General features: G+C 50.8%; 1 protein-coding gene across 1 annotated transcript in view; it reads left to right on the forward strand.

Annotated features, from left to right (window-relative positions):
- Nucleotides 1-25,741, forward strand: part of mast1b (microtubule associated serine/threonine kinase 1b) — a 54,694-nt gene that overhangs the window by 24,507 nt on the left and 4,446 nt on the right. Inside the window, exons 6-26 of the mRNA XM_030344803.1 lie at nt 2,155-2,227; nt 3,821-3,981; nt 4,643-4,718; nt 4,908-5,117; nt 6,359-6,460; nt 7,862-7,994; nt 8,219-8,286; nt 9,235-9,311; nt 9,921-10,129; nt 10,447-10,585; nt 11,233-11,365; nt 12,675-12,840; nt 13,415-13,516; nt 13,822-13,944; nt 14,343-14,452; nt 14,570-14,730; nt 21,753-22,003; nt 22,288-22,521; nt 23,351-23,580; nt 23,958-24,080; nt 24,388-24,521. Of these exons, the coding sequence (XP_030200663.1) occupies nt 2,155-2,227; nt 3,821-3,981; nt 4,643-4,718; nt 4,908-5,117; nt 6,359-6,460; nt 7,862-7,994; nt 8,219-8,286; nt 9,235-9,311; nt 9,921-10,129; nt 10,447-10,585; nt 11,233-11,365; nt 12,675-12,840; nt 13,415-13,516; nt 13,822-13,944; nt 14,343-14,452; nt 14,570-14,730; nt 21,753-22,003; nt 22,288-22,521; nt 23,351-23,580; nt 23,958-24,080; nt 24,388-24,521 (3,015 nt within the window). The remainder of the gene's footprint in view (nt 1-2,154; nt 2,228-3,820; nt 3,982-4,642; nt 4,719-4,907; nt 5,118-6,358; nt 6,461-7,861; nt 7,995-8,218; nt 8,287-9,234; nt 9,312-9,920; nt 10,130-10,446; nt 10,586-11,232; nt 11,366-12,674; nt 12,841-13,414; nt 13,517-13,821; nt 13,945-14,342; nt 14,453-14,569; nt 14,731-21,752; nt 22,004-22,287; nt 22,522-23,350; nt 23,581-23,957; nt 24,081-24,387; nt 24,522-25,741) is intronic.

Consider the following 25,741-nt stretch of genomic DNA (forward strand, 5'->3'; position numbering starts at 1 on the left):
CTCGTTTCCCCGATTGCGGCTCTCGGGAGGTCGGGGTTTGTCGCCGGCTGTTGGCCACCGGCGGTATATCCCGGCCTCGACTCTCCCGAACAGGGGGCGTGGCACCGGGGGAATGCCACAACGTGCACAAAGGGGTCACGCGCGGGGAGCAGGGGGAGGGGGAGTGCAGTACGACCGTTTGATCGACGTACTTACTGTCCAATGCCACTCGGTGGTTCTGGAAATCATTGGCTGGAGTTTTTCGAGCCCTGCCCGTTCCACAGATGATTGACTTGTTTAATTTTCAAGTCAGTACTTCTAACTCAGTGGCTGTAAGTGGTTCATGATAAGGATTTCAAGTAATTTTGCAAAAATGGCCAAAAAAGAGAATTCCATACCCAACCTTTAATAGGCCTACATTCATTGATGTGAACCTTGGGCTTGCATACCCACAGCCAGGGCTGGAATGTCAGGTGCAATATGAATGACAGCCAGTCTAAAGTCGTTGTGCACCTCCAGTCTGTGGCGCGCTTTTGTTTTGATGGCGACAAGTGTGCTGAATGGCAATAAAGCATTTGCGAATTGATGGGACTGACCTGTCGCTAAACTCCGCCCTTAAGCCCAGTTCAGACCAAAGATTCGCCTCTTAACGACTTGCAACTTCCGACTCCTTGCGAGGAGACTAGCTGCGACGTTCTAAAAACTGGGCGGCTCACACTGCTGCACTGGGCTGCGACGTCAGGTGGTTTCCCTAGCAACTATGAACGCTCTGGCACAGCTGAGAGCCGCAACAGCATCACGCTAAAAAGTACCCTTAACTTAGGTTTGCGATCAGGTTGCTTGAGCTAGCACCCCAATTTACCCTCCCGGACCCTACACACATTGGCGGTTTATTGGGTTTCATTCTGATGTAAATGCACGGTTCCGGGGGGGGGGGGCTTGGGTAGGGGTGTGTGCTGTCTCCACATAGACAACGCAGCGATATCATCATGAGCGGTTCTAACTGGAGAGAAAGTGAAACCGCGAGCTGCTAATCATGTGAGAGAATCTGATGCAGTCCTAATAAACAAAGACGTTGAAATGATGGTGTGATCCACGAGAGAGACGCAGAGGAACTGTCCTGAGGAGGCTTTTGTCGGGATAAAAAAACTAGGAGTACTCTCAGCTGACATTTTTCCACATGTTTTTGTTATCGAGTCTGGTTTGTTTGTCCGAATTCGTCATGGTAACGACGGGGGGCGTAACTTAGCGACAGGTCTATTTTCAATCGTGGGGCCCGTGAGATCTAGAATTGTTCTTTCAAGCTCGGATGAGCTGTTATAAAGTCAGGCACTGGCGCACTGCTGCTGCGTTTGCTACAGCGGCACTGCTCGGACGTCAATTTGCCTCTAGCCATCAGAGGCTTCACGCTTGGCTCCCTGGCGCCTCCCAGGTTGGGAACCATTGCTCTATGTGATGCGGTCATCAACATCAAGCGCTGTTTTATTTAAAAAAAAAACGTTACAAAATGGCAGGGATTATGACGTTGATGATCATGCAAGACATTTAACACCACTCAAAACCAAAACACAACGATTTTGGGTTCATTACCCCTTGAGAAGTAGATGTTGTCTGTTATCAAAAAGTTGAAGCACTGTGGTTGATTGTGTGTGTGTGTGTGTGTGTGTGTATGTTTGTGTGACGTGTGTGTGTGTGTGTGTGTGTCTGTGTGTGTGTGTGTGTGTGCGTGACTAATGGTTAAATGATACTTGACAATCACTGTGCTGCGCGGTGTATTATATAAGCTGCCTTAGGCACTGTACTTCTCTCCGTATCAATCTACGGACCGCCAGCGAGCTCCAATATCCTGTCCCCACTGCGTTCCACAAGCAGAGAAACGTTTAGAATCTGGAGCTTTACGAGCTTCTATGTCTCCGTTGCTCTCCGTCTGTCTGAGGCTTAATTAACTCTGGACTCCATCCCCGGTCACCTAAGGGGTCAGAGATAAGGGGAGGGGGAAACAGGAAGTAAACATGTCAGGAAGAACCTTACAAGGGTACAACCGGAAGTATGCATTGCATTAAGGGCCGTAAACAGGAATCGAACAAGGTGGAAAGGGCCTTATATGGTAATATGGGGAGGAAGCAGTAATATCAGGGCCTTAGGCAGTAATAAATATGTTTCTTTCCTCTGCAGGGCTGATGGTCGTCGCTGGTCGCTGGCCTCCCTGCCCTCGTCGGGATATGGTACCAACACACCCAGCTCCACGGTACAGACCCTCTCGCCCTCTGCCGCTGTATGTCTCTCGCCCTGTGATCATCTATCCCTCCCTCCCTCTCTCCCTCTACTCCTGCATGTCCCTCGCCCTTTGATAATCTCTCTTCCTCTACTGCTGCATGTCCATCGCCCTTTGATAATCTCTCTCTTCCTCTACTGCTGCATGTCTCTCGCCCTGTGATGATCTCTCTCTCCCTTACTGCTGTGTGTCTCTCGCCAGTATGTGAGAACTCTCCCTCTCTTCCAAGTACCCAGCTGAGTCTGCTCCTGGCAGTGTCTTTCATCAGTAGATTGCACTTAGTAAAACAAACACAGTCATGCACACACACACACACACACACACACACACACACACACACACACACGCATGCGCACATGCACACACACCACACACACACACACACACACACACACACACACACACACACACACCTGGCCGAGGGCTCAGACATCGTGAAGTCGATCCTCACACCAGACAGAACGATGCCCCCCGCCCCCCCCCCCCCCCCCCCCCTCGAGTAACGTCTCATCAGGGGGCAGATCACCTATTGATCGGGGATTGATTCCCCTGTTAGGCCTGTATGTGGCCGGGCTGAGGTTTTCAAGGTGTGTGGCTGTGACCAATCCCGTTCTGGTTAGCAGCCCTCCACCCCTCTTGCCGCCCGGTGTATCGACGTTACCCCCTCCACCCTGGGACGCGGCCGTAGAGCCGGCCGCTATGCTGAATCATACTCAGCTCTTTGTTTACGACCTCATCTGTCTGGGAGAGGAAGGAAGCATCAGTTTTTAAAGAGGTTGTGTTTCACTGTATCTGCCTGCTGTGACCCTGCCAACCCTGGCTCCCCCAACACAGGCGCGCACGCATGCACGCGAGCACTCGCGCACTCACACACACACACAAGCACACACCCGCATGCAGGGTAATCGTAAACACATGGGAAACAAGTGTCCTCCTGTCAGTGTTTACTCTATAACAACCAACGCTGTTACAAATGACCCTCAACGACATTAATTGTCCACTCTCATATTTCCTCTACCTTTTGTTTCCTCTCCTCTTCTCTTCCCTCCTCTCATCTCTCCTCCCCTCCCCTCCTCTCTTCTCTTCTCTTCTCTCCTCCCCCTACTCCTCTCCTCTCCTCTCATCTCCTCCTATCCTCCTCTCCTTTCCTCTCCTCCTTTCCTCTCCTCTCCTCTCCTCTCCTCTCCTCTCCTCTCCTCTCCTCTCCTCTCCTTTCCTCTCCTCCTCTCCTCTCCTCTCCTCTCCTCTCCTCTCCTCTCCTCTCCTCTCCTCTCCTCTCCTCTCCTTTCCTCTCCTCCTCTCCTCTCCTCTCCTCTCCTTTCCTCTCCTCTCCTCTCCTTTCCTCTTCTCTCCTCTCCCCCTCTCTCCTCCTCTCCACTCCTCTACTCTCCTCTCTTCCTCTTCCCTCCCTTCCTTTCCTTTACTCCCCTCTCCTCCTCTCCTCCTCTCTCCTCCTCTCCTCTCCTCTCCTCTCCTTTCCTCCCCTCTCCTCCTCTCCTCCTCTCTCCTCCTCTCCTCTCCTCCTCTCCCCTCCTCTCCTCCTCCCCCTCCTCCCCCTCCCTGCAGTCCTCAAGCTCTTCCCAGGAGCGTCTTCACCAGCTCCCCTTCCAGCCAACCATGGACGAGCTCCGCTTCCTCTCCAAGCACTTCGGCAGCACGGAGTCCATCACCGACGACGACGGCGGCCGCAGCTCGCCACACATGCGGCCGCGCTCCCGCAGCCTCAGGTCAGAGGTCACGGCTGCGCGACGCCACGCACACATGTCCTGTCGACAACAATAGTGACAACAACTAAAGAATACACGACAATAAAAACCCAAAGAAACAACAACAATGACAACAATTACGAAGACAACAACGATGCCCTAGAGTGGGGGAAATGAGGCACAGTACGCTGATTATTTTGGGGTGCACACACGTCACATGATACACGTCACATGACACACGTCATCTGACACCCCCTGGCGGATGATTCTAGACAGAGAGACGGATGGACAGACAGACAGACAGACAGACAGATCTCAGGTTAATAGAAACATGTAGAGCACACATCAGGGGGCGTTCCTGACAACTTTTCAGACTTCCCAGTTCAAATGGAACAGGCCATAATTCCCCTTCATTCCCCCTCTTGTTAGTCAGACATGTTCACATCATTGGAGTAGACTCCCCTCACACCGTGCGTGTTCCTCATGTTTTTATGTCTTTCTGGCTGGGAATGAAGCCTAAAGTCTCACTAGTTTATGTACGTCGTTAGGCACGCATCCCACTGGTGATTTCTGTTACGTGTTGTGTTTGTTTGAGGCTACACAGACTTTTATATTTGACTATTTGAGTGAGTCTTTGATATTGTACCTGGGTGTTGTTTAATAATCATTATTTTTTATTCAGTCCGGGACGCTCTCCCTCCTGCTATGACAATGAGATCGTCATGATGAACCATGTCTACAAGGAGAGGTTCCCCAAGGTACGCTAGCAATGCAAACACACAACCGGCATAGGTGCTGTTCCAATATTACCGCTACAAATCAAACCGATAAAACAGTGTGTCTTTGTTTCATCACTTTAACAACCGATCCCTCTGCTCCTCCTCTCATCCTCTTTTCCTCCCCACTCTACCTCTCTCCTCATCCCCTCCCCACCCCCCCCACTCCAGGCCACGGCCCAGATGGAGGGCCGCCTGGCGGACTTCGTGGTGACCTTCGCCCCGGAGAGCGTGCTGCCGCTGGCGGACGGCGTGCTGAGCTTCATCCACCACCAGATCATCGAGCTGGCCCGCGACTGCCTGGCCAAGGCCCGCGACGGCCTCATCACCACCGTCTACTTCTTTGAGCTCCAGGAGAACCTGGAGAAGCTGCTCAACGACGTAGGTCAAAGGACCAGGGTCAAAGGTCAAAGTGGACTGCTTTCAGTCCGGTTGTTGGGGTGCTTCGTATCAACGTTTATCATCATGTTATCTGCTATTGAATGGAGGGAGGAGAGGAGGGGAGGAGGAGAGAGGAGGGGAGAGGAGAGGAGGGAAGAGGAGAAGGGGAGGAGGGAAGAGGAGAGAGGAGAGAAGGAGAGGAGGGGAGGAGGAGGAGGGAAGAGGAGAGAGGAGAGGAGGTCTTAGTTTCTTTGTTTTGCTGCGTCCACATTTAACTTATTTTCTATGTGGGCGGCAGTGGTTCAGGAGGTACAGCGGGTGGACTGGCAACCGGAAGGTTGCTGGAGCGATTCCCGGCTCCTCTTAGCTGAGCGTCGACGTGCACCTCAGACTGACTGCTCCTAACAAGCTGGCCGACACCGCCGTCGGTGTGTGTATGTGTGTATGAATGTGGATGAGTTTTGGAAATATGAGATTAATGCAAAGCAGCCGATGGACCAGATATGAATCCTTTCTGCTGCTGCTCGCAAAACATCTCAAGCAATGGTGCCGCCTGCAGCGGGAAATCTAAGGCTTCATAACGGTTGAGTTTCAGCCAATAGGAGAAACTCTCCACAGTATCATTAGGGGAGTGTGTGTGATTCTTTCACGCATGGAGATCTGCTGAAAGCCTTTAATTGGCTCCCTATAGCTAGCAGCTAGCCCATAGCCGGCAGGCTAAATGACTATGATTACCTAGATTCACTCTGATTTGATTGGTTGGGCCTGCTGAGGAACTTCAGGTTTTTCCATGTGAAATAAATATGAGTTTGATCTCATGCTGAGGACATGTGTGTTGTTGTTCTGCAATCTCTTGGATCTATCCTATTTCTGGGAAGCTGTAGACAGATTGTTTAATGATCATTTGAACATTTCTGTATCTCCTTTGTCTTCTCTTCTTCTCTCCTCCATTTTATCTCACCTCCATCCTCTCTTCCTCTCAAACTCTCTCTTGCTCTCTCTCTCTCACCCCAACTCTCTCTTTCTCAATCCCTACGTCCTGCTCCCTCATTCTGCCCCTTTATCTCTCTTTTCCTCTTTTCCTCTGTCTCTGTATCTCTTCTCTCTCTCTTATCTGTCTGTCTGTCTGTCTGTCTGTCTGTCTGTCTGTCTGTCTGTCTGTCTGTCTGTCTGTCTGTCTGTCTGTCTCTCACTCTCTCTCTCTCTCTCTCTCTCTCTCTCTCTCTCTCTCTCTCTCCCAGGCGTATGATCGATCAGAGAGTTCTGAGGTGGCCTTTGTCACGGAACTGGTGAAGAAACTCCTCATCATCATCTCCAGACCGGCCAGACTGCTTGAGTGTCTGGTGAGAACACACACACACAAAAACACACGCATACTCCCACGCACACACGCAAACAAACACACACAAACAAGCACACACACAAACATTCATGCATAAATCCAGTCCCTCTCTCTTTTCCTCTCTCTCTCTCTTTCTCTCTCTCTCTCTCTCTCTCTCTCTCTCTCTCTCTCTCTCTCTCTCTCTCTCTCTCTCTCTCTCTCTCTCTCTCTCTCTCTCTCTCTCTCTCTCTCTCTCTCTCTCTCTCTCTCTCTCTCTCTCTCTCTCTCTGTGATGTTCCATACTCAGGTAAAGCTTAACAATAAAGATAATTGTGTAACATTAGTGTTGCCTGAGATAGAGCTTATAATTTAGAAGGACATTATTGTCTTCTATGTGGTGTTAGTTTATATTCACCTGCATCCATCTCCCCCCAGCACAACACACTGACACACACACCTGTTCACCTGCCCGGGAACAACGCTCCTCGTTAAGGACAACGGTGTGTGCCGCAGCTCGTTAGCCGGGTCGTTAAGCGTCCTGCTAGATTACCTCGCCATGACAACGCACATCTTTTCAGCGAGCAGCCGGCGCCGGTGGCTCTGGGTGGGGGGGATACATTAGCATTTAGATTAAACCCCCCCGGCCGCGCCACAGTATTACTAGACCAACACACCTCTCTCTCTGTCTCCCCCTCTCTCCCCCTCTCCCCCTCTCTCCCCCGAGTGTCTAGCGGCCTCTGGACCATGGCCATGCTGTCAGTTTAACACCCCTCCTGTGTCTGTGTGGGTGTGTGTGGGTGTGTGTGTGTGTTTGTGTGTGTCTGTCTGTGTGTGTGTTTATGGGAGGGTGTGTATGTGTGTGTGTGTGTGTGTGTGTTTGCTTGTGTGCCTTCTCATTTTCCCCCCCTGCCCCGCCCCCTGCCCACCCCTTTGATGAGTCATACTGTATTGAAGCAGGAGATGTCTGCGGTGATCAACTGACCTGTGATGGATGTGTGGTATTTATGTCGGCCGTAACCGACGTAATGAGGTGAATAATGGGAGGTGTCGGACTCTCAGCAGTGAGGACCTCAAAGAATTACAACTGACAACTGGTTTTCTTCCTCCTCATCATCCTCGCCTCCCGCCTCCTCCACTCCCTCTCCTCCTTCCCTCCTCCCCCTCCTCCCTCCTCCACTCCCCTGCCCCCCCCATCGCCTCCCCCTCCTCAACTCCCCTGACCCCCCCATCGCCTCCCCCTCCTCCTCCACCTCCCCTCCCCCCTCCTCCTCTCCCCCTCTTTTCCCCTCCCCCCCTCCCTCTCCTCCTCCTCCCCTCCCCCTCCCCTCCTCCTCCCCTCCCCTCCTCCTTTCCCCCCTCCTCCCCTCCCTCTCCTCCTCCTCCCCTCCCCTCCTCCTCCCCCCCTCCTCCTCTCCCCCTCCAGGAGTTCAACCCTGAGGAGTTCTACCACCTGCTGGAGGCGGCTGAGGACCACGCCAAGGAGGGCCACCTGATGAAGACGGACATCCCCCGCTACATCATCAGCCAGCTGGGCCTGACCCGCGACCCCATCGAGGGTGAGAGCCCCCCCCTCCAGAACCCACTATCCAACGGGGACTGGGAGGCTGAGAGTAGTCTGAGAACCACAGTCCTAGAACAGTCTGAGATCATAGCATGAGGACGTCTGACCACACAACATAGCACTGGCCTGTTAGACCCTTTTGAGTGTCATTGTGCTAAAGAGCTTCACGTGTTAGCTCGTCTGGCGGCGGCTAACCTCCCGTGTGGGCGTGTTCCTCAGAGATGGTGAACCTGGAGAGCTACGACAGCGAGGGCCCTCTCACGCCGGAGACGGACGACTCCACTGAGGTGAGGCTCCAACGGTAGACCCCTGAGTCGGGGTCCCCCCCCCCCCCCACACTTCACTCAACCAGTGTGTGTCAAGGTGTCCCTGAGCTAGACCCCTCACCCTGACTGCTCCTGACGAGCTGGCTGTCGCCTTGCATGGTTGACTCTGCCTTCGGTGTGTGAATGTGTGTATGAATGTGTGTATATTAGGCAGTATTGTAAAGCGCTTTGAGTGGCAGCTGGTTAGAAAAGCACAATATAAATATTATATAAATGCAGTCCATTTACCATTCTGGATTCGGAACCCAATGTTCTCGGTCTTAACGTCATCATCCTTGAGCTGGTCAAGGAGGCTGACGTTAAGACCGAGAACATTGGGGTGCGAAGGTTCTGGGTTCGAACCCCAATGTCGAACCCCAAATACCTGCTGTAATGGCATGCCTCTGAGTGCCCTGTAGGTCCCGACCCCTCAATAACTCACGCTGCCGATCAGACTCAATCCGACAGTTTGACTGTCATCCATTAACGTTTGGCAAACTCGTGTTTCATCCCCTTAATTCGGCTGATTTGCTTCGTTTTGCCTTCTCTGGCAACAGAATAATGGATGACTCATCCTGAGAAAAGGGCTTTAGCCACTTCTGGCTGCAGCGGCTGTATTTAGACAAGTACCACAACTGTCCTATTTAACCATGGACAAAAGAAGCAGTCATATTATTTGGGTCTGGATGACTGGAACGTGTCACTGTTTCAAAGCGAGTCAGCACCAATAGTTAATAAATTATACCCTTTATTTAAGTAGCTAGCCTCGACTTCAGAGTGATGCTGTTGGTGTTTTGTCAGAAGATGTTCTTGTTTGTGTATCAGGTTGGCACTGAGATAATGTCAGTTTGTATCGGAGTTGGTTTGTGTATGAGGGCTGCTTTGAGATAGTGTGTGAGTTCTTCTCTGAGTTTGTATCTGACCCCCCAGGGAAGGATGCGTCCCATGAAGCCACCGGAAGAGGCCGACTTCCAGACCATCAAACTCATCAGTAATGGAGCATACGGGTGAACAGAGACGTTATTAACTACAAACTACAACTATAACAAACTACAACCTATTAACTACCACATCTACAACCTATAAACTACCACAAGCTACAATCTATAAACTACCACAAACTACAACCTATAAACTACTACAAACTACAATCTATTAGCTATAACAAAATACAATCTATAACTACCACAAACTACAACCTATAAACTACCACAAACTACAATCTATAAACTACCACAAACTACAACCTATAAACTACCACAAACTATAATCTATTAGCTATAACAAACTACAATCTATAAACTACCACAAACTACAACCTATAAACTACCACAAACTATAATCTTTTAGCTATAACAAACTACAATCTATAAACTACCACAAACAACAATCTATAAACTATTACAAACTACAATCTATTAGCTATAACAAACTACAATCTATTAGCTATAACAAACTACAATCTATAGACTACTACAAACTCACCTGTGTTTGTGTCTCACCTGTGTGTCTTACTCTGGGCCTCATAGTCTCTATGTCTGTGTCTTACCGTCTCTCTCCCCCCCAGCGCCTGTGTGTGGGGTCTCATCGTCTCCATGTGTCTCTCCCCCCCCCAGGGCGGTCTACCTGGTGCGTCACCTGGAGACGCGGCAGCGCTTCGCCATGAAGAAGATCAACAAGCAGAACCTGATCCTGAGGAACCAGATCCAGCAGGCCTTCGTGGAGCGGGACATCCTAACCTTCGCCGAGAACCCCTTCGTGGTCACCATGTTCTGCTCCTTCGAGACCCGACGCCACCTCTGCATGGTCATGGAGTACGTGGAAGGTAGGTGTGGGGGTGTTTGTTTGTGTGTGTTTGTGTGTGTGTGTGTGATTGTTTGTGTGTCTATGTGTTTGTGTTTGTGTGGGTGTGAATGTGTGTGTGTGTTTGTCTATGTCTATGTGTTGGTGTGCGTGTGTGTGTGTGTGGGGGTTTGTGTGTGTGTGTGTGTGTGTGTGTGTGGATGTGTGTGGGTGTGTGCATATGTCTATGTGTTTGTTTGTGTGTGTGTGTGTGTGTGCACGTTTGTGTGTATTTGTATATGTATGTGTGTGTGTTAGACGTGTGCGTGCGACCCCCTGATGGAGTGTGTGTTCCTGTAGGAGGCGACTGCGCCACCCTGCTGAAGAACATCGGGGCGTTGCCCGTGGAGATGGCCCGTATGTACTTCGCTGAGACGGTGCTGGCCCTGGAGTACATCCACAACTACGGCATCGTGCACCGGGACCTCAAGCCCGACAAGTGAGGCCTCGTCCCCCCCGTCTCCTTCTTCCCCCCCCGTCTCCCCCGCTCCAAACACATTACTCTCTGTCTTTAGAGGAAGCCTTTATCCAAAGGTTCAATGTCTAAGCCCTACTTGCTCTCATTAATGTGTCTCTCTCTCCCTCTCATTCTCTCTCGCACTCTCTGGCTGTCTCTTTCTTGATTTCTCTCTCCCTCTCTCTCTCTTTCTCTGTCTCTGTCGCTGTCTCTCTCTCTCTGTCTCTCTCTCGCTTTATTTATTTCACTTTCTTTCTTTATTTCTCTCTCTCTCTCTCTCTCTTTCTCTCTCTCTCTCTCTCTCTCTCTCTCTCTCTCTCTCTCTCTCTCTCTTTCGCTGTCTCTCTGTCTCTGTCGCTGTCTCTCTCTCTCTGTCTTTCTCTCGCTTTCTTTATTTCACTTTCTTTCTTTATTTCTCTCTCTTTCTCTCTCTCTCTCTTTCTCTCTCTCTCTTTCTCTCTCTCTCTCTCTCTTTCACTCTCTTTCTCTCTCTCTCTCTCTCTCTCTCTCTCTCTCTCTCTCTCTCTCTCTCTCTCTCTCTCTTTCTCTCTCTCTCTCTCTCTCTCTCTTTCACTCTCTTTCTCTCTCTTTCTCTCTCTCTCTCTCTCTCCCCCCCTCTCTCCCCTCAGTCTGCTGATCACCTCCATGGGACACATCAAGCTTACGGACTTCGGTCTCTCCAAAATGGGGCTAATGAGCCTCACCACCAACCTGTACGAGGGCCACATCGAGAAGGACACGCGAGAGTTCCTGGACAAACAGGTGGGAGGAGGGGAGGAGAAGAGGGTGAGGATAGGAGGGGAGAGGAGGAGAGGAGTGGGATGGAGGACAAAGTAGTGGGATGAAGGTGGAGAATAGAAGAGGATGGAGGAGGAGGAGACGAGAGGAGAGAGGGGGAGGAGGAGAGGGATCGAGGAGAGGAGAGGGATGGAGGAGGAGGAGACGAGAGGTGAGGAATGGAGGAGGTGGAAAGGAGGAGGAGAGGGATGGGGGAGGAGGAGAAGAGAGGGATGCAGGAGGAGGAGAGGAGAGGGATGGAGGACTAGGAGAGGAGAAGGATGGAGGACTAGGAGAGGAGAAGGATGGAGGAGAGGAGGAGGAGGAAATGGATGGAGGTATGAAGGAGGAGAGAACGAGAGTTATGAAGGAGTGATAAAAGTTCCATTGCAGGCCTCATTCCAAGTCAAATCAAATATCCTTGTTTGCTCAGCGATGCAGCAGCATAATAAAAAGGATTTATTGGTTACTTGAATCATGTTTCACGGCCTAAAGGTTGCAGTAGAGAAGCCTGTGTTTGAAGCTTCCTTATCTCTAGCCACTCCATTACGTTACCTTTGATGATTGGCCATCTGCACATCAAAGACAGGGCTGGGCTTTGATCACATCTCGGAATCCGGCTAATGGGGGATTGATCCCAGTTCCATCCGTGGCATCGACTCCCTGCACTCATCCAGCTAGCCACCGTGTCCTCCCTCCTTCTCCTCACATTAAGGCGGGGCCAATGGTTCCTCACCTTCCACAAGGTCACGTCGACTGACTGTTGAGCTGTTCTCACCTCAGAGGTCTGTATTCTCTGGTCTCTGTGGGCGTCGGCTGGAGAGATACTGTAGTACTGGACTGTAGTGGTGAAAGCACAGCGTTGTCTGCTTGGTATTCGAGTTCAGCAGCTTCCATTGTCATCTCTTTCATCTCTGTCCTAAAGTTGTATCGTCATCTCCCACAAAGCCGACAGCCCCATCAGCCCCATCGACCCCAAACCACAAACCGATCTGATACTATCATCGTTTCATCATTGTCGGCTTACTTCTATTTTTGATCCTAATTTATTGATCATCACAAATGAATGTAATTTCAGTAAGAAATGATCAACTAATATGACAAAGCAAAATCGAATTAAATACCCCCTTGGAACCTGGTACCATACCCCCAGCAGTGTGTGTCAGACTGAACCCTATCAGCTGTGAACCTCTGTTTGTGTGTGTGTGTGTGCGCGTGTGTGTGCGTGTGTGTGTGTGTGTGTTTGTGTTCGCGTGTGTGTGTGTGTGTGTGTGTGTGTGTGTGTGGTCCCAAGGTGTGCGGGACCCCAGAGTACATCGCCCCCGAGGTGATCCTGAGGCAGGGCTACGGTAAGCCAGTGGACTGGTGGGCCATGGGCATCATCCTGTACGAGTTCTTGGTGGGCTGCGTGCCCTTCTTCGGAGACACACCGGAGGAGCTGTTCGGACAAGTCATCACAGGTGAGGACCCGGATGCTGACACGCCTCCAGTCTCGATGTACCCGGACACATCTACTAGTGCCCAGCAGTCATTCCCCGAAATTCCATCAGTCAATCACGATTTATGATTTCGAGTAGTTCCGAAGTTCCGAATTAGTCAAAGTTCCAAGTTGTTCCGAACTATTCGAAATCTCAAACTGCTCGAAATTAGGAATTGCGATTGATCAGATTGGATGGAAGAATGGAAGAACGGAAGAACGGAAGAGGTCTGTTCTTCCGAGCAGTTCGAGATGTAGAATAGTTCGGAATAGTAGTAGAATGAGAAGAGTTCGGAATCGAGTAGTATAGGAAGAGGTCCGAGATTTCGAGTTGTTCGGAAGAACAGACCTGTTTCCTATACCTTAGAGATCCATTCTTCAGAACTCCTCGAAATCTCAAACTGCTCTGAAGAACGTACTTCTTCTACGATCTACGCCAGCGATCTGCTGGTGTCTGTCCGTTCTCCGTCCTTAACGTGTTCCTCTGTTCCCCGGTGGTGCTCGTGCCGTCTTGTCTTCCATGGGGGTGTGTGTGACGCTGGTCCTTCCTGGTGCAGACGACATCATGTGGCCGGAGGGAGAGGAGGCGCTCCCCGCTGACGCCCAGCACCTCATCTCCACCCTGCTGCAGACCAACCCGCTGGCCCGCCTGGGCACAGGTAACACACCGCTTGGGCTGGGGCACTCTGGAAGAACGACCGCCGTTCTGGAACAATCCAGAGATCTAGAACCACCCACTATTCTGGAACAATCAAGAGATCTAGAACAACCACCTACTAGCTTCTGTAATATATATCTAAGAACAAAAACGACTAAAAACTACAAATAACGTCTACAAATATCTAGATAGAAACTCCAAATCTAGAAAAACTACGAAGTAACAAAAGAACAGCTACTCATCTGGATCCACCACTGATCTCATGATATCCCCTTGTCTCTCTGTCGTCCCCCTCCCGTCCTGTAGGTGGCGCCTTCGAGGTGAAGCAGCACTCGTTCTTCCTGGAGGTGGACTGGAACAGCCTGCTGAGGCAGAAGGCCGAGTTCATCCCTAACCTGGAGTCGGAGGAGGACACCAGCTACTTCGACAGTAGGTCCCCCTGCAGTACCACGAGTCGGCCACTGGGCGCTCGTAGATGGACCTACAGGGTTACTATGAATGACATTCTGACGGTGATACACTGGTCATGAAGTCTTTGAGGGGTCTGTTCAACGTGTGTGTGTGTGTGTGTCTATGTGTGATTGTGTGGGGGTATATGTGTGTGTGTGTGTGTATGTGTGTGTGTCTGTCTCTGTGTGTGTGTGTGTGTGTGCCTCCCTGTGTGTGTGTGTGTGTGTGTGTGTGTGTGTATCCGTGTGTGTGTGTGTGTGCCTCCCTGAGTGTGTGTGTGTGTGTGTGTATCCGTGTGTGTGTGTGTGTGCCTCCCTGTGTGTGTATCCGTGTGTGTGCGTACGTATGTGTGTGCGTGCCTCTGTGTGCGTCCCCAGCCCGCTCCGAGCGCTACCACCACGTGCACTCCTACGACGAGGACGATACCAACGACGACGAGCCGGTGGAGATGCATCGCTTCTCCTCCTGCTCCCCGCGCTTCAGCAAGGTACCGGTTCTACCACCCTGTGTTCCGTCACCGTGTCCTGGTCTGCGGGTTCTGCCCTGTACCATGACCCTGGTCTGGTCCTGAGTTGACCCCCCCAGTGTCTCTCTGGGCCTGCAGGTGTACAGCAGCATGGAGCACCTGTCCCAGCTGGAGCACAAGCCCTCGGTGGTGACCCGCCGCGAGCAGAAGGTCCCGCGAGAGGAGCGCATGGCCAAGAGGGAGAGCCTGGGCAGCCTGACGCTCAGGGAGAAGACCTGGAGGACCGGCTCACCAGAGATGTGAGTGAAGCCCGCCTGAAGGGGAATGCTGTGACAAAGTGCATAGTTATCAGTTCTGAGAGGGGTGTGAAGAATCCTTGATCCCTTGCCTCCTAGCACCTTAACTCCTGCTCAGGGTTCGAGTTATGATTCCATCTCTGTGGGGGTCTCTTAAAAGTTGTTGAGGGCGGGGGTGGGGGAGACCGCACCAGCCTTGCGCTCAGTTGTTGACGGGGGGGGGAGTCCGTACCGGCATTGCGCTGATAAGCCCCTTCAGGTCGAAGCAAGACACCTCCGTTTCGCGTCGTTGTCCGGTTCGCCCTGTCTGGGCTTATTTTCCTGATAATGACCGGCGTTCTATTATCCCTTAGGGTTTTTTTCAGAGACCCCCACAGATATTTTAGTTTGCTGCTTTCATGGGAGCCAGACCTCTCTCTATGGGAGCTCAGCTCCCACTGGCTCCCACCTAACTCGAACCCTGCTCCTTCTTAAAGGTGCCATGACATGCTATTTTATGGATGCTTTAATATAGGTATTAGTGGGCCACTAACACAGTATTCAAAGACGTTCCCGAAATTCAGACGTGGTGCAGAGTAGGGCCCGACCGATATGGTTTTTTCAGGGCCGATACCGATACCGATATTTATGAAAATGGGAGGCCGATAACCGATATGTGCAACCGATAAATAGAAGAAAAAAATTCTCAAATAAATTAAAAATGGCACACACTGACTCGAACTTCCATTAAGTGTTTTTAATAGTAAACATTTTAAGTACAGGGAGCTGCCAGCAGCATTTGTAAAATAAAGCCGAACTTAACTTAGAATAACTTAACATGGAATAATAGCAAGAGCAGTTGCAATCTAATACAGACATATTTAGAAAATAAATATTTGATACAAACTAAATCTATTTTCAGACATTGTAAAAAAACAAACATAATAATTGTACATATAAATTGTGAATAATTTATAGTATGTCTCTATATAAAAATAGTCAAAATCATATAGATAAGCCTGTATATTTCTGTAAATATACGGCACTAGTAGTTTACTTAAAGTAAAAAAAAAAAATGCAAACTACAGCACGTATAACCACCTCCTGATTCAAGAGTTTATTTTACGTCTAGTGGCTGTGCTGGGCTGCTTGTCTGCCTCTGGGTGGCGAGGTGAAACGAAAGCATTTAGGTATAATGTTTTCATGTCACAAATAAAGGCGAATTACAAAGAAGTATTTGGATCATTGTACCTAGCGCACATCAAATGCCAGCACTTTGAGATCACACCAGGCGTGATTAAATGGTCAAAGGGCCTGGGAACGCACAATAAAGAAACTAATAGACTGAACGTACAATGTGCCTTTAGGGCCTGAGTCGCGTAGCGTAGTGTTCATGAAGTTGTTTACCTAACACCAAGTTAGTTAGCGCAAGCCAAAATTAGCTACCAGAGATGCTGTCGTATCTCTGTAGCTACTTGCTGCTAGCTACTGCTAGCCTGTCTGTCTACCCGTAACAAGATGTTACACCAGTTTGAAACGCAGCGACTGACCAAAACTTAATTCTATTTAACTTAATTTGAGGGACATTGCGACCAATCACCGTTGGTTCTACCGTGCTGGGTAACTTGTTAGGGAACAAGGCTCTCACCAGAGCCGTAAATGGGAATGTATAGAAGGCTCTGGCTGCAGATACTCGACCCTCTATGCTGGCTCTTACTCAGGCAGGCTATAAAGTAGCTAACAGGCTATCAAGTAGCTAGCAGGCTCTAAATGGTTCGTCTCGGGAACAAACACAAACACGTTTTATTTGGTCTTCATTGACCATGGCTTTCAGTCCACCTTTCGTGTAGAACTACAGACACGTTCACGTTTCCATGTGGGGTTTAAACAATAACTGTAGTAGGACTATACACCATGTTGAGACTGCTCTATGTACAACCTTTTCAGTGAGGAGTATTCGCTGTCATTCTGGTTGTCCTTGCGTGAGCTAAGGTTTGTGTCGTTATTACACAGATCAAATGGATCGGTTTCACAAATTAATAAACACCTTGTGGTGCCGTGCTTCTGCAACGTTGGTGTGTTTGTGACATATTGCAGGGGATATTGCTTCGTATATGCTTACCTCGAAGGAAATGTGTTTTCTCTGCTTTAAGTTGTATTCGCAGCACCGTCCTTAGCCCCACTTGGCCGTCTAGAAACCGCTCACGAGTCACAGGGAGCGTGAAGGCACCCCGCCCCGCTTGCAGCCTTGCGTGTTGATTGGTTGTATTCCGTGTGCCAAACAAATCAGATGCTGTGACGGGCGGGTCAACTTGGCAAGGCTCATGAATTCCAAGTGGCAAGAGCGGAAGGCGCGTTCAGAACGAAACGGCTGCAAAATTGGTTGTGAAAATTATATGAACTTATCGGTGGGAATTTATGGAAAGTATGGCCGATACCGATATCCCCAAAATGTTAAATATCGGCCCGATATATCGGTGCGGCCGATAATCGGTCGGGCCCTAGTGCAGAGTTACAGCCACTCCGAGCCAGTCGCACATTGAGCTTCCCCCAAATGTGCTGTTTTGGTGTCTGTAGCTATAATGCAAATGAGGAGGAGCGAGGCGGGTCAAGGAGGAGGGTGGGGGTGTGGCCCTGAGCAGCTTGCAGCCAGGGTACCATGTGCTCTGTTTACAGTGGATGTATCGCAATGGCGAGGCGCACACAGCCTTTAGCCGTGTTCTGTAAATATTCTAGAACACACAGGAGTCCTGGAGCTCTATATCTAAATAATATCATATACATAGATATCTATATCATATAATATATATTATCAAGGCCAAAAGCTGTGTGAGCCGATATTATGAATCTCAAACGACCGCGTTGGGTTCTCAGACGTTCCTGATTCTTCCACGTCCACATCAATGTGAAGTAGACTGAACCGCGTCATGGAGGCGAAAGGGATTGTTCCCGGGCAGCACTTAGGCACCTCGCCTCCTGCAGCGCTGAGGCAGTGGTCCCTCGGCAGCAGGAAGTGGGGCTCAAGTGGGAGACATTCGCGGCCAACAATCCCTTTCTCCTCCATGTCGTGGTTCATGTTCTTGAGGGAGTCAAAGCCAAAGTTCTTTTCCCCCAATTCATTCTCAACCATGGCTGAGATAACCCCCACTACGAGTCTCGTTGTAGAAATACCAGAGACGAGAGTCCGACGAGTTATGCGCCATAACACCAAAAGCAGAACGGTTATCCAGATAACAAGGAAGTGTACAACACTTGCGTTACAGTCCAGGGGCCGGTTGCACCAACTGGGCGTAATTAAGACTGGTCGTAACTGCTAAGTAGGTCTTAGTTACGACCTGGCGTTAGAATGGAACTAACGCAGGTTGCACCAACGGGACTTACGCCTGGTCTTAACTACGCCCGGTCTTAGCCATGCACGGCCATGTGAATGTTCCATGGTATGCGCATATCACCGCGTTGCTAGGATACCTCGTGACAACAGCTGTATACTATTTTACTTGACATGCTGTTGGACACCGAAATAATTAATTCATTCGTTCACTCATTGTCATTCATCAATTGTGTTAATGCCTAACAATAAAACACTGCAAACGAATATAATTAAAATATGTATTTGTAATGTCTGGTTTACGACGAGCAGGCATTTAGACGGGAATGGTTCTGTAGGAGAGATTTGTTTAATGTGTCGGCCTATATAAAACATATAAACATAGTTAAAACAACATTCACAACTGATTATAAGTTGAGAACGGACTAATCGGCCAGCGATATCTTCCCGACAGGCAGTCGATCTGTGAACACTGATCATATCGCCGGCTGTGCTTTGAAATGCAGTTTAGCGAAGCGTTGCAAGGATGGTGGTAAAGCTGCATTGGATTGGCTGTAATTGCTATAGAAACAGCCTGGAATTTCAACTCTACGCCTGCCCCTGACCAGGCGTAGGATTTACGCCTGGTCTTAGTGAAAAGAACGCTAAGCCCAGTTGGTGCAACCGGCGTAACCCTGCGTTCACACCAAAAGATGCATTTGCTTCCCGAACGCGTTGACGCCTGAGTTTTGCGGCGCGTCAAATCAAGTTTTGCGGCGCGTCAAAGTTTTACGGCGCGTCAAAAGTTAAAATATTTCAACTCGAGCAGCATTTGACGCGCCGCAAAATACGTGAACGCGCCCTTCGCCCGTGCCCGGCAGCGGGCACGGGCATGCCGCGCCGCAAATCAGATTTTGACGCGCCGCAAATCAAGTTTTGCTGCCCGTTTTCTCGGCAGCAAATGCTGCGGCAGCAAAGCAGCAACGCGTCTCTACATTCACTTTGAATGGGATCACGACGCGCGTCAACTTTTTGCATCTTTTGGTGTGAACGCAGGGTAACGGTTAGGTTGGACTTAGAACGCCAAGTTACGACCAGGCGTAGTTACGACCAGGCTTACGCCCAGTTGGTGCAACCGGCCCCGGAGCTCTATATCTAAATAATATCATATGATAGCCTACATAGATATCTATATCATATAATACATATTATCACGGCCAAAAGCTGTGTGCGCCTCCAGACGATATTATGAATCACAAGCGACTTCGTTGGGTTCTCCGACGTCTCTGGTTCTTCCACTTTCAAATCAATCTGAAGTAGACTGAACCGCGCGCTGCCTGCTGCCGGCTGCCCGCTGCTGGGCGGTGGTGCTTCGCGGTGGTGGGGCCTCGCGGCAACCGGCGGCATGTTGCAGTTCATGTACTTCACGGAGTCAAAGCCAAAGTTCCTTTCCCCAAATTCCTTCTCAACCATGGCTGAGATAACCCCCACTACAGTCTTGTTTCGGAAATACAAGAGACGTCAAAGAACCGACAAGAAACACTTGCGTTACAGTGTGTGTATTCACACATATGGCGACACATTAGTGCCATATTTCACTAATGTGATAAAAGATGCATTCGGGCGTATTATATTATTCCACACGCGTAGATATTAACTGCGAGCGCGCAAATGATCTCTGCGCGCGCGCAAATTACCTCTGCGCGCGCAAAACAGCCTCTCGCGCACGCAAATTACCTCAGCGCGCGCGAAACAGCCTCTCGCGCGTAACGGTACGGCCACACCAAACGCGTTACTCGCGTTAGGGGCGTCAAAATTCGGCATTTTTGCATAGGGAACCATTGGTATAGGCGCGTAGACGCGTTACATGCGATGAAGTGTCGCGTACAGCCTCTCGCGAAAGATGTTTTTACGCTCGCTCGAATTTAATTTTGGCACTATGGGGGAGGGAATCAAGGCAGGGCGGGCTTTCCTATGATTGGCCGTTTCTGAAGCGCGATATTTGATTGACAGCCCTCCTCTCATTCAATTCTGAATTGTTCAGTAGATGGCTGAAACGATAGTTACGTATTGTAACTCCAGATTCTATGAGTATAGGCGCAGCCTTTTAAGTGTCGGCCTCATTGTCCTTTAAATAGCTGAAGAAAAGCTGTTTATTGGGAGCAGAACGTCCGCCGGCGCCCGACTATATCTGCGAAATGCGGACGTCGTTGAGGCACGCCCCACGCGGACGTAATTGAGGCCCACGCTGTTGGTGGTCGGGGATTACACATTTTTCAGTGCTACGGCTCACGCCTAGAGATAACCCAATAGCAATAGCCTTAAAAGGCTGTGCCTATATACTCATAGAATCTAGAGTTACAATACGTAACTATCGTTTCAGCCATTTACTGTACAATTCAGAATTGAATGAGAGGAAGGCTGAGGAGGGCTGTCAATCAAATATCGCGCTTCAGAAACGGCCAATCATAGGAAAGCCCGCCCTGCCTTGGTTCCCTCCCCCATAGTGCCAAAATTAAAATCTTTCGCGAGAGGCTGTTACGCGCGAGAGGCTGTTTTGCTCGCGCTGAGGTAATTTGCGCGCGCGAGAGGCTGTTTTGCGCGCACAGAGGTCATTTGCGCGCTCGCAGTTAATATCTACGCGTGTGGAATAATATAATACGCCCGAATGCATCTTTTATCACATTAGTGAATTATGGCACTAATGTGTCGCCATACACACACACACATGTGGCGCTCGCACGGTCGTGCGAGCAGGCCCAATTTCTTTGGGCGGGCCAGGCAGATTAAGGGGAGGAGCCTAGATGCTATGTGACGACATATGAAACCACATTCAAAAACAGCGCGCTTGAGCCTCCGTTTTTCCAAAGGCGAGCAGAACACCTAGTGCTCGTTTTGCACCGAACGCAAGTTTTAGACACTGGGGGACCATAGGCAGGCTAGGGGAACTCATATTTATGTTAGAAAACCTCGTAAAGTGAGATTTTCATGCCATGGCACCTTTAACATGGCGGTCTGGCAACGTTAAGCAGGTGTTGGTCTGGTCTGGCTCTCTGGATAAAAGTCTCCTTCATGAGGATTTCCTTGCAATTCATTTCCTCGCTGGGCGCCTCAGTAAATCATGTTTCATGACGCATGTGAGCACCAATCTCTGAGCAGCCAGCCGGTAACGGCCAATTAACAGCAGGAGCAGCTGTCTCAGCAGGAGTGGGAACCCCTCCGGCAGCTTGTGGGGGTGTTTTCCCGGTCCTGTGGCAGGACTGAGGGAGGTGTCGCGGGGGTCATGGTGGATCAAGTGTTGTTTAGGCTGTTTGACTCCCTACTGATGGAGGAAGGTGCTAGGTTCCACCCCCGACATCCACACCCAACCTTTAGGTACCTTTCAGCACGATGCACCTTGCTGAATGTATTCATGTCTTCATGTATTCATGTGTTCATGGTTTCATGTCTTCATGTCTTCATGCATTCATGTCTTTGTGTGTTCATGTCTTCATGCATCGTTCATTTAATCATGCATTCATATATTCATGTGTTCATGGCTACATATGTTCATGGCTTCATGTGTTCATGTATTGATGTGTTCATTTATTGATGTGTTCACATCGAGTCGTGCTTAATGACTGAACCGTAACGGTAGAGTCATACCCATTCCATGTGTGACAGTCCCTCTCATATTAACCAATCAAACCTCTGTACGACTGACAGTTAACCCCGCCCCTCGGTGTGTCATGTGACCCAGGAAGCGGCTGTCGTGCTCCGAGGTCTCGTTCCCCGACAGCGACTCCAGCCCGCCGTCCGCCCGTGCCCGCCGCCGCTTCTCGGCGCTGATGGACACGCACCGCTTCGCCTCGCCACTGGAGGGCGACGGCGAGCTGACGCTGGGCGGCAGGACGCAGCAGATGAAGACCAGGGGGGCCTCGCTGGAGGGGGCCCCCTCCTCCTGCAGCCATGGGGACCTGAGGAGCAGCGCCAAGGAGGGAGGAGCGGCAGGTAGGGAGAGATGGGGGGGAGACAGCTGCATAGGAGAGGAGCCACTGCGTAGTGATGTTGAAGCTGATTGTGTGTGTGGTCACAGGGCATGTCATATATCTCGTTGTTGCACCCTCCCCGTCACCATCCTCGTCCCTCTCCCTGCTTTCTGTATTCCTCGAGTCTCTTTCCAACTCTTCTCTGGTGCTTGGTGTCGGATTAAGTTAGTATTGAGCTGCCATTTTGTATTTGTCATCCTTCACCCATTCTTGTTGCCTCTCTCTCTCTCTCTCTCTCTCCCCCAGACAAGCTCCTGCGGCCGGCCGATGGCTCCGCCCCCAGCGGCGCGGCGGCCCCGGGGGCCCCCGAGGCCCCGGCGGGGGGGTCAGGGGCCCGGGGCGGGGCCACCAGCGATCTGGTCCTCAGGAGGGTCCGCCACCAGCAGCTGTCGGTCGACGGGGACAAGCTCAGCCCGCGGCCCGGGGCCAAGGTCATCAAGTCGGCCTCCGCCACCGCGCTGTCCGTCATCATCCCCGCAGGTGCACACACACACACAAACACAGGCATACACACACACACACACACACACACACACACACACACACACACACACACACACACACACACACACACACACACACACAGGCATACACACACACACACACACACACACCCAGGTACACACACACACACACACACACACAGGCATACACACACACATACACAGGCATACACACACACACACAGGTACACACACAAGCGCTCACTCATCTGTATTCACAGGTACACAAGGCGCACATCTGTGGTTCAACACGTCTGTCTTTTCCCATTGGCACTTTGGGCGTCTGAACTGTACCGAGCCGTGCCAGTATAGTATAGTGGGAACACACCACTGTAGCTCCATAATGGTTTATATGACATTTATATAGCTCCGTTCAGATCTGCAGGGCCACAATTACTGCCACACATTCAGACACAGTCAGACACAGTCAGACACATTCAGACAACGCCCGCCGGGTCAACCCGGGACAGCCAGCTCATCAGAAGCAGTGACGGTCAGGGACACAGTGCCTTGCTCAGGGACACCTCAGCATTTGGCTCAGAGGAGCCTGGGATCGAACTAGCAACCTTTCGGAGGTCAGACAACCCTCCTGATCCACATGCTGCCCTAAACTGCTGCCCATTTAGCATCATCCTATCAATACTGGAGCAACAGAATGTCAAGCTCTTTCACGTGAACGGGAATACAAGTGAAGTACAAGTGTGAAGTGCAAGTTTGGTTGAGAAGCGTTATGGCCACAGCCCCAGAGCTCTAACCCAGCCCTCCTCTCTCTCTCCTCCTCCTCTCTCTCCCCCCCCCCTCTCCAGTGGAGCAGCACGGGACCTCCCCCCTGGCCTCCCCCATGTCCCCGCGCTCCTTGTCGTCCAACCCCTCGTCGCGGGACTCCTCCCCCAGCCGGGACTACTCGCCCACGGTCAGCGCCCTGCGCTCCCCCATCACCATCCACCGCTCGGGGAAGAAGTACGGCTTCACGCTGCGCGCCATCCGCGTCTACATGGGCGACAGCGACGTGTACAGCGTGCACCACATGGTCTGGGTGAGCTCCGCCCCCATTTGTGCTGGGACCGGGTTACGCCCATATAAGGGTTGGTGTGTTAGGACCGGAAATGGGCGTACTAATAGATCATGCCCATATACTATCTTATGTGGTTATGCCTATATATGGTCATATTTGGTTATGCCTATATAAGGCTATGGTGGAAAAACTAGGTACTATGCTTGTAAGGAATAAAAAGAATACAGGATATAAATAATACTACCATTTACGATATCTGACAATACAACTCTCACTTTTGCTGTAATTAGTAAATTCAATTGATAAATAAATTGTCACAACCAGAAAGTTAACTGCAGATTAGAGTTTGCTGATGGAAAGCAGCCTATTGTCTAAACCTTATTTTTTCAACCAATCAGCACATAGAGGAAGGAGGGCCAGCCCAGGAGGCGGGGCTTAGTGCTGGTGACCTCATCACTCACGTCAACGGGGAGTCGGTCCACGGTTTGGTCCACACAGAGGTGGTGGAGCTCATACTCAAGGTACCTGTCTCACCACCTGTCTGTCTGACCACCTGTATGTCTGACCACCTGTCTGTCTCTCTGACCACCTGTCTGTCTGACCCCCTCTCTCTCTGTCTGACCACCTTTCTGTCTGTCTGACCACCTGTCTGTCTGACCCCCTCTCTCTCTCTGTCTGACTCCCTGTCTATCCATCTGTTTGACAGTCTTTCTGTCTGTCTATCTGTCTTTATGTTGGTCTGTCACTAAGACTACCTGTCTATTCATCTGTCTGTCAGTCTACCTGTCTGTCTGTCAGTCCTCATGCCTGTGCTGTGTGTTTCCTCAGAGTGGCAGTAAGGTGACGGTGACCACCACCCCGTTTGAGAACACCTCCATCAAGGTGGGCCCCGCCCGCAAGTCCAGCTACAGGTCCAAGATGGCGCGCCGCAACAAGCGCACCGGGCCCAAGGAGGGGCAGGAGTACGTCACACAAGCTCACTATTCTCTTACTCACTCTCAGAGCTGTTTCTTGTTCTGATCTTCCTCTTTATTTTCTACATGAGCAGGATAACTCGTGGGTGCACCAGCCTGTGTCTGGTGGATTCAAACATTAAGCAGTCACTCTGATATTTGACCAGCCACAATATGCTTTTGCACTATAATAATCCACATCTAAGAATAACACAAGCATACTTTGGATGTATACTACTCTCCTACTCCTCCTCTTCCCCCCCTCCTCCTCCTCCTCCTCCTCCTCCTCCTCCTCATTCTAACGTGTGCCTCCTCCTTCTCCACAGTCTAATGTGTGTCTCCTCCTCCTCCTCCTCCTCCTCCTCCTCCTCAGTCTAAAGCTGTCAGTCTCCTCTCCTCCTCCTCCTCCTCCTCCTCCTCCTCCTCAGTCTAATGTGTGTCTCCTCCTCCTCCTCCTCCTCCTCCTCCTCCTCCTCCTCCTCCTCCTCCTCCTCCTCAGTCTAAAGCTGTCAGTCTCCTCCCCTCCTAACCTCCTCCTCCTCTCCTCCTCAGTCTAAAGCTGTCAGTCTCCTCTCCTCCTCCTCCTGCTCCTCCTCAGTCTGATGCTGTTAGTCTCCTCCCCTCCTCCTCCTCAGTCTAATGCTGTCAGTCCCCTCCCCTCGTCCTCCTCCTCCTCCTCCTCCTCACTCTGATGCTGTCAGTCTTCTCCTCTCCTCCTCCTCCTCCTCAGTCTAAAGCTGTCAGTCTCCTCCCCTCCTCCTCCTCAGTCTAAAGCTGTCAGTCTCCTCCTCCTCCTCAGTCTAAAGCTGTCAGTCTCCTCCTCCTCCTCAGTCTAAAGCTGTCAGTCTCCTCCTCCTCCTCAGTCTAAAGCTGTCAGTCTCCTCCCCTCCTCCTCCTCAGTCTAAAGCTGTCAGTCTCCTCCTCCTCCTCAGTCTAAAGCTGTCAGTCTCCTCCTCCTCCTCAGTCTAAAGCTGTCAGTCTCCTCCCCTCCTCCTCCTCAGTCTAAAGCTGTCAGTCTCCTCCTCCTCCTCAGTCTAAAGCTGTCAGTCTCCTCCCCTCCTCCTCCTCAGTCTAAAGCTGTCAGTCTCCTCCTCCTCCTCAGTCTAAAGCTGTCAGTCTCCTCCTCCTCCTCAGTCTAAAGCTGTCAGTCTCCTCCTCCTCCTCAGTCTAAAGCTGTCAGTCTCCTCCCCTCCTCCTCCTCAGTCTAAAGCTGTCAGTCTCCTCCTCCT

This window comes from Gadus morhua, chromosome 2 (genome assembly GCF_902167405.1).
Source record: "Gadus morhua chromosome 2, gadMor3.0, whole genome shotgun sequence".
Classification (NCBI taxonomy): domain Eukaryota; kingdom Metazoa; phylum Chordata; class Actinopteri; order Gadiformes; family Gadidae; genus Gadus; species Gadus morhua.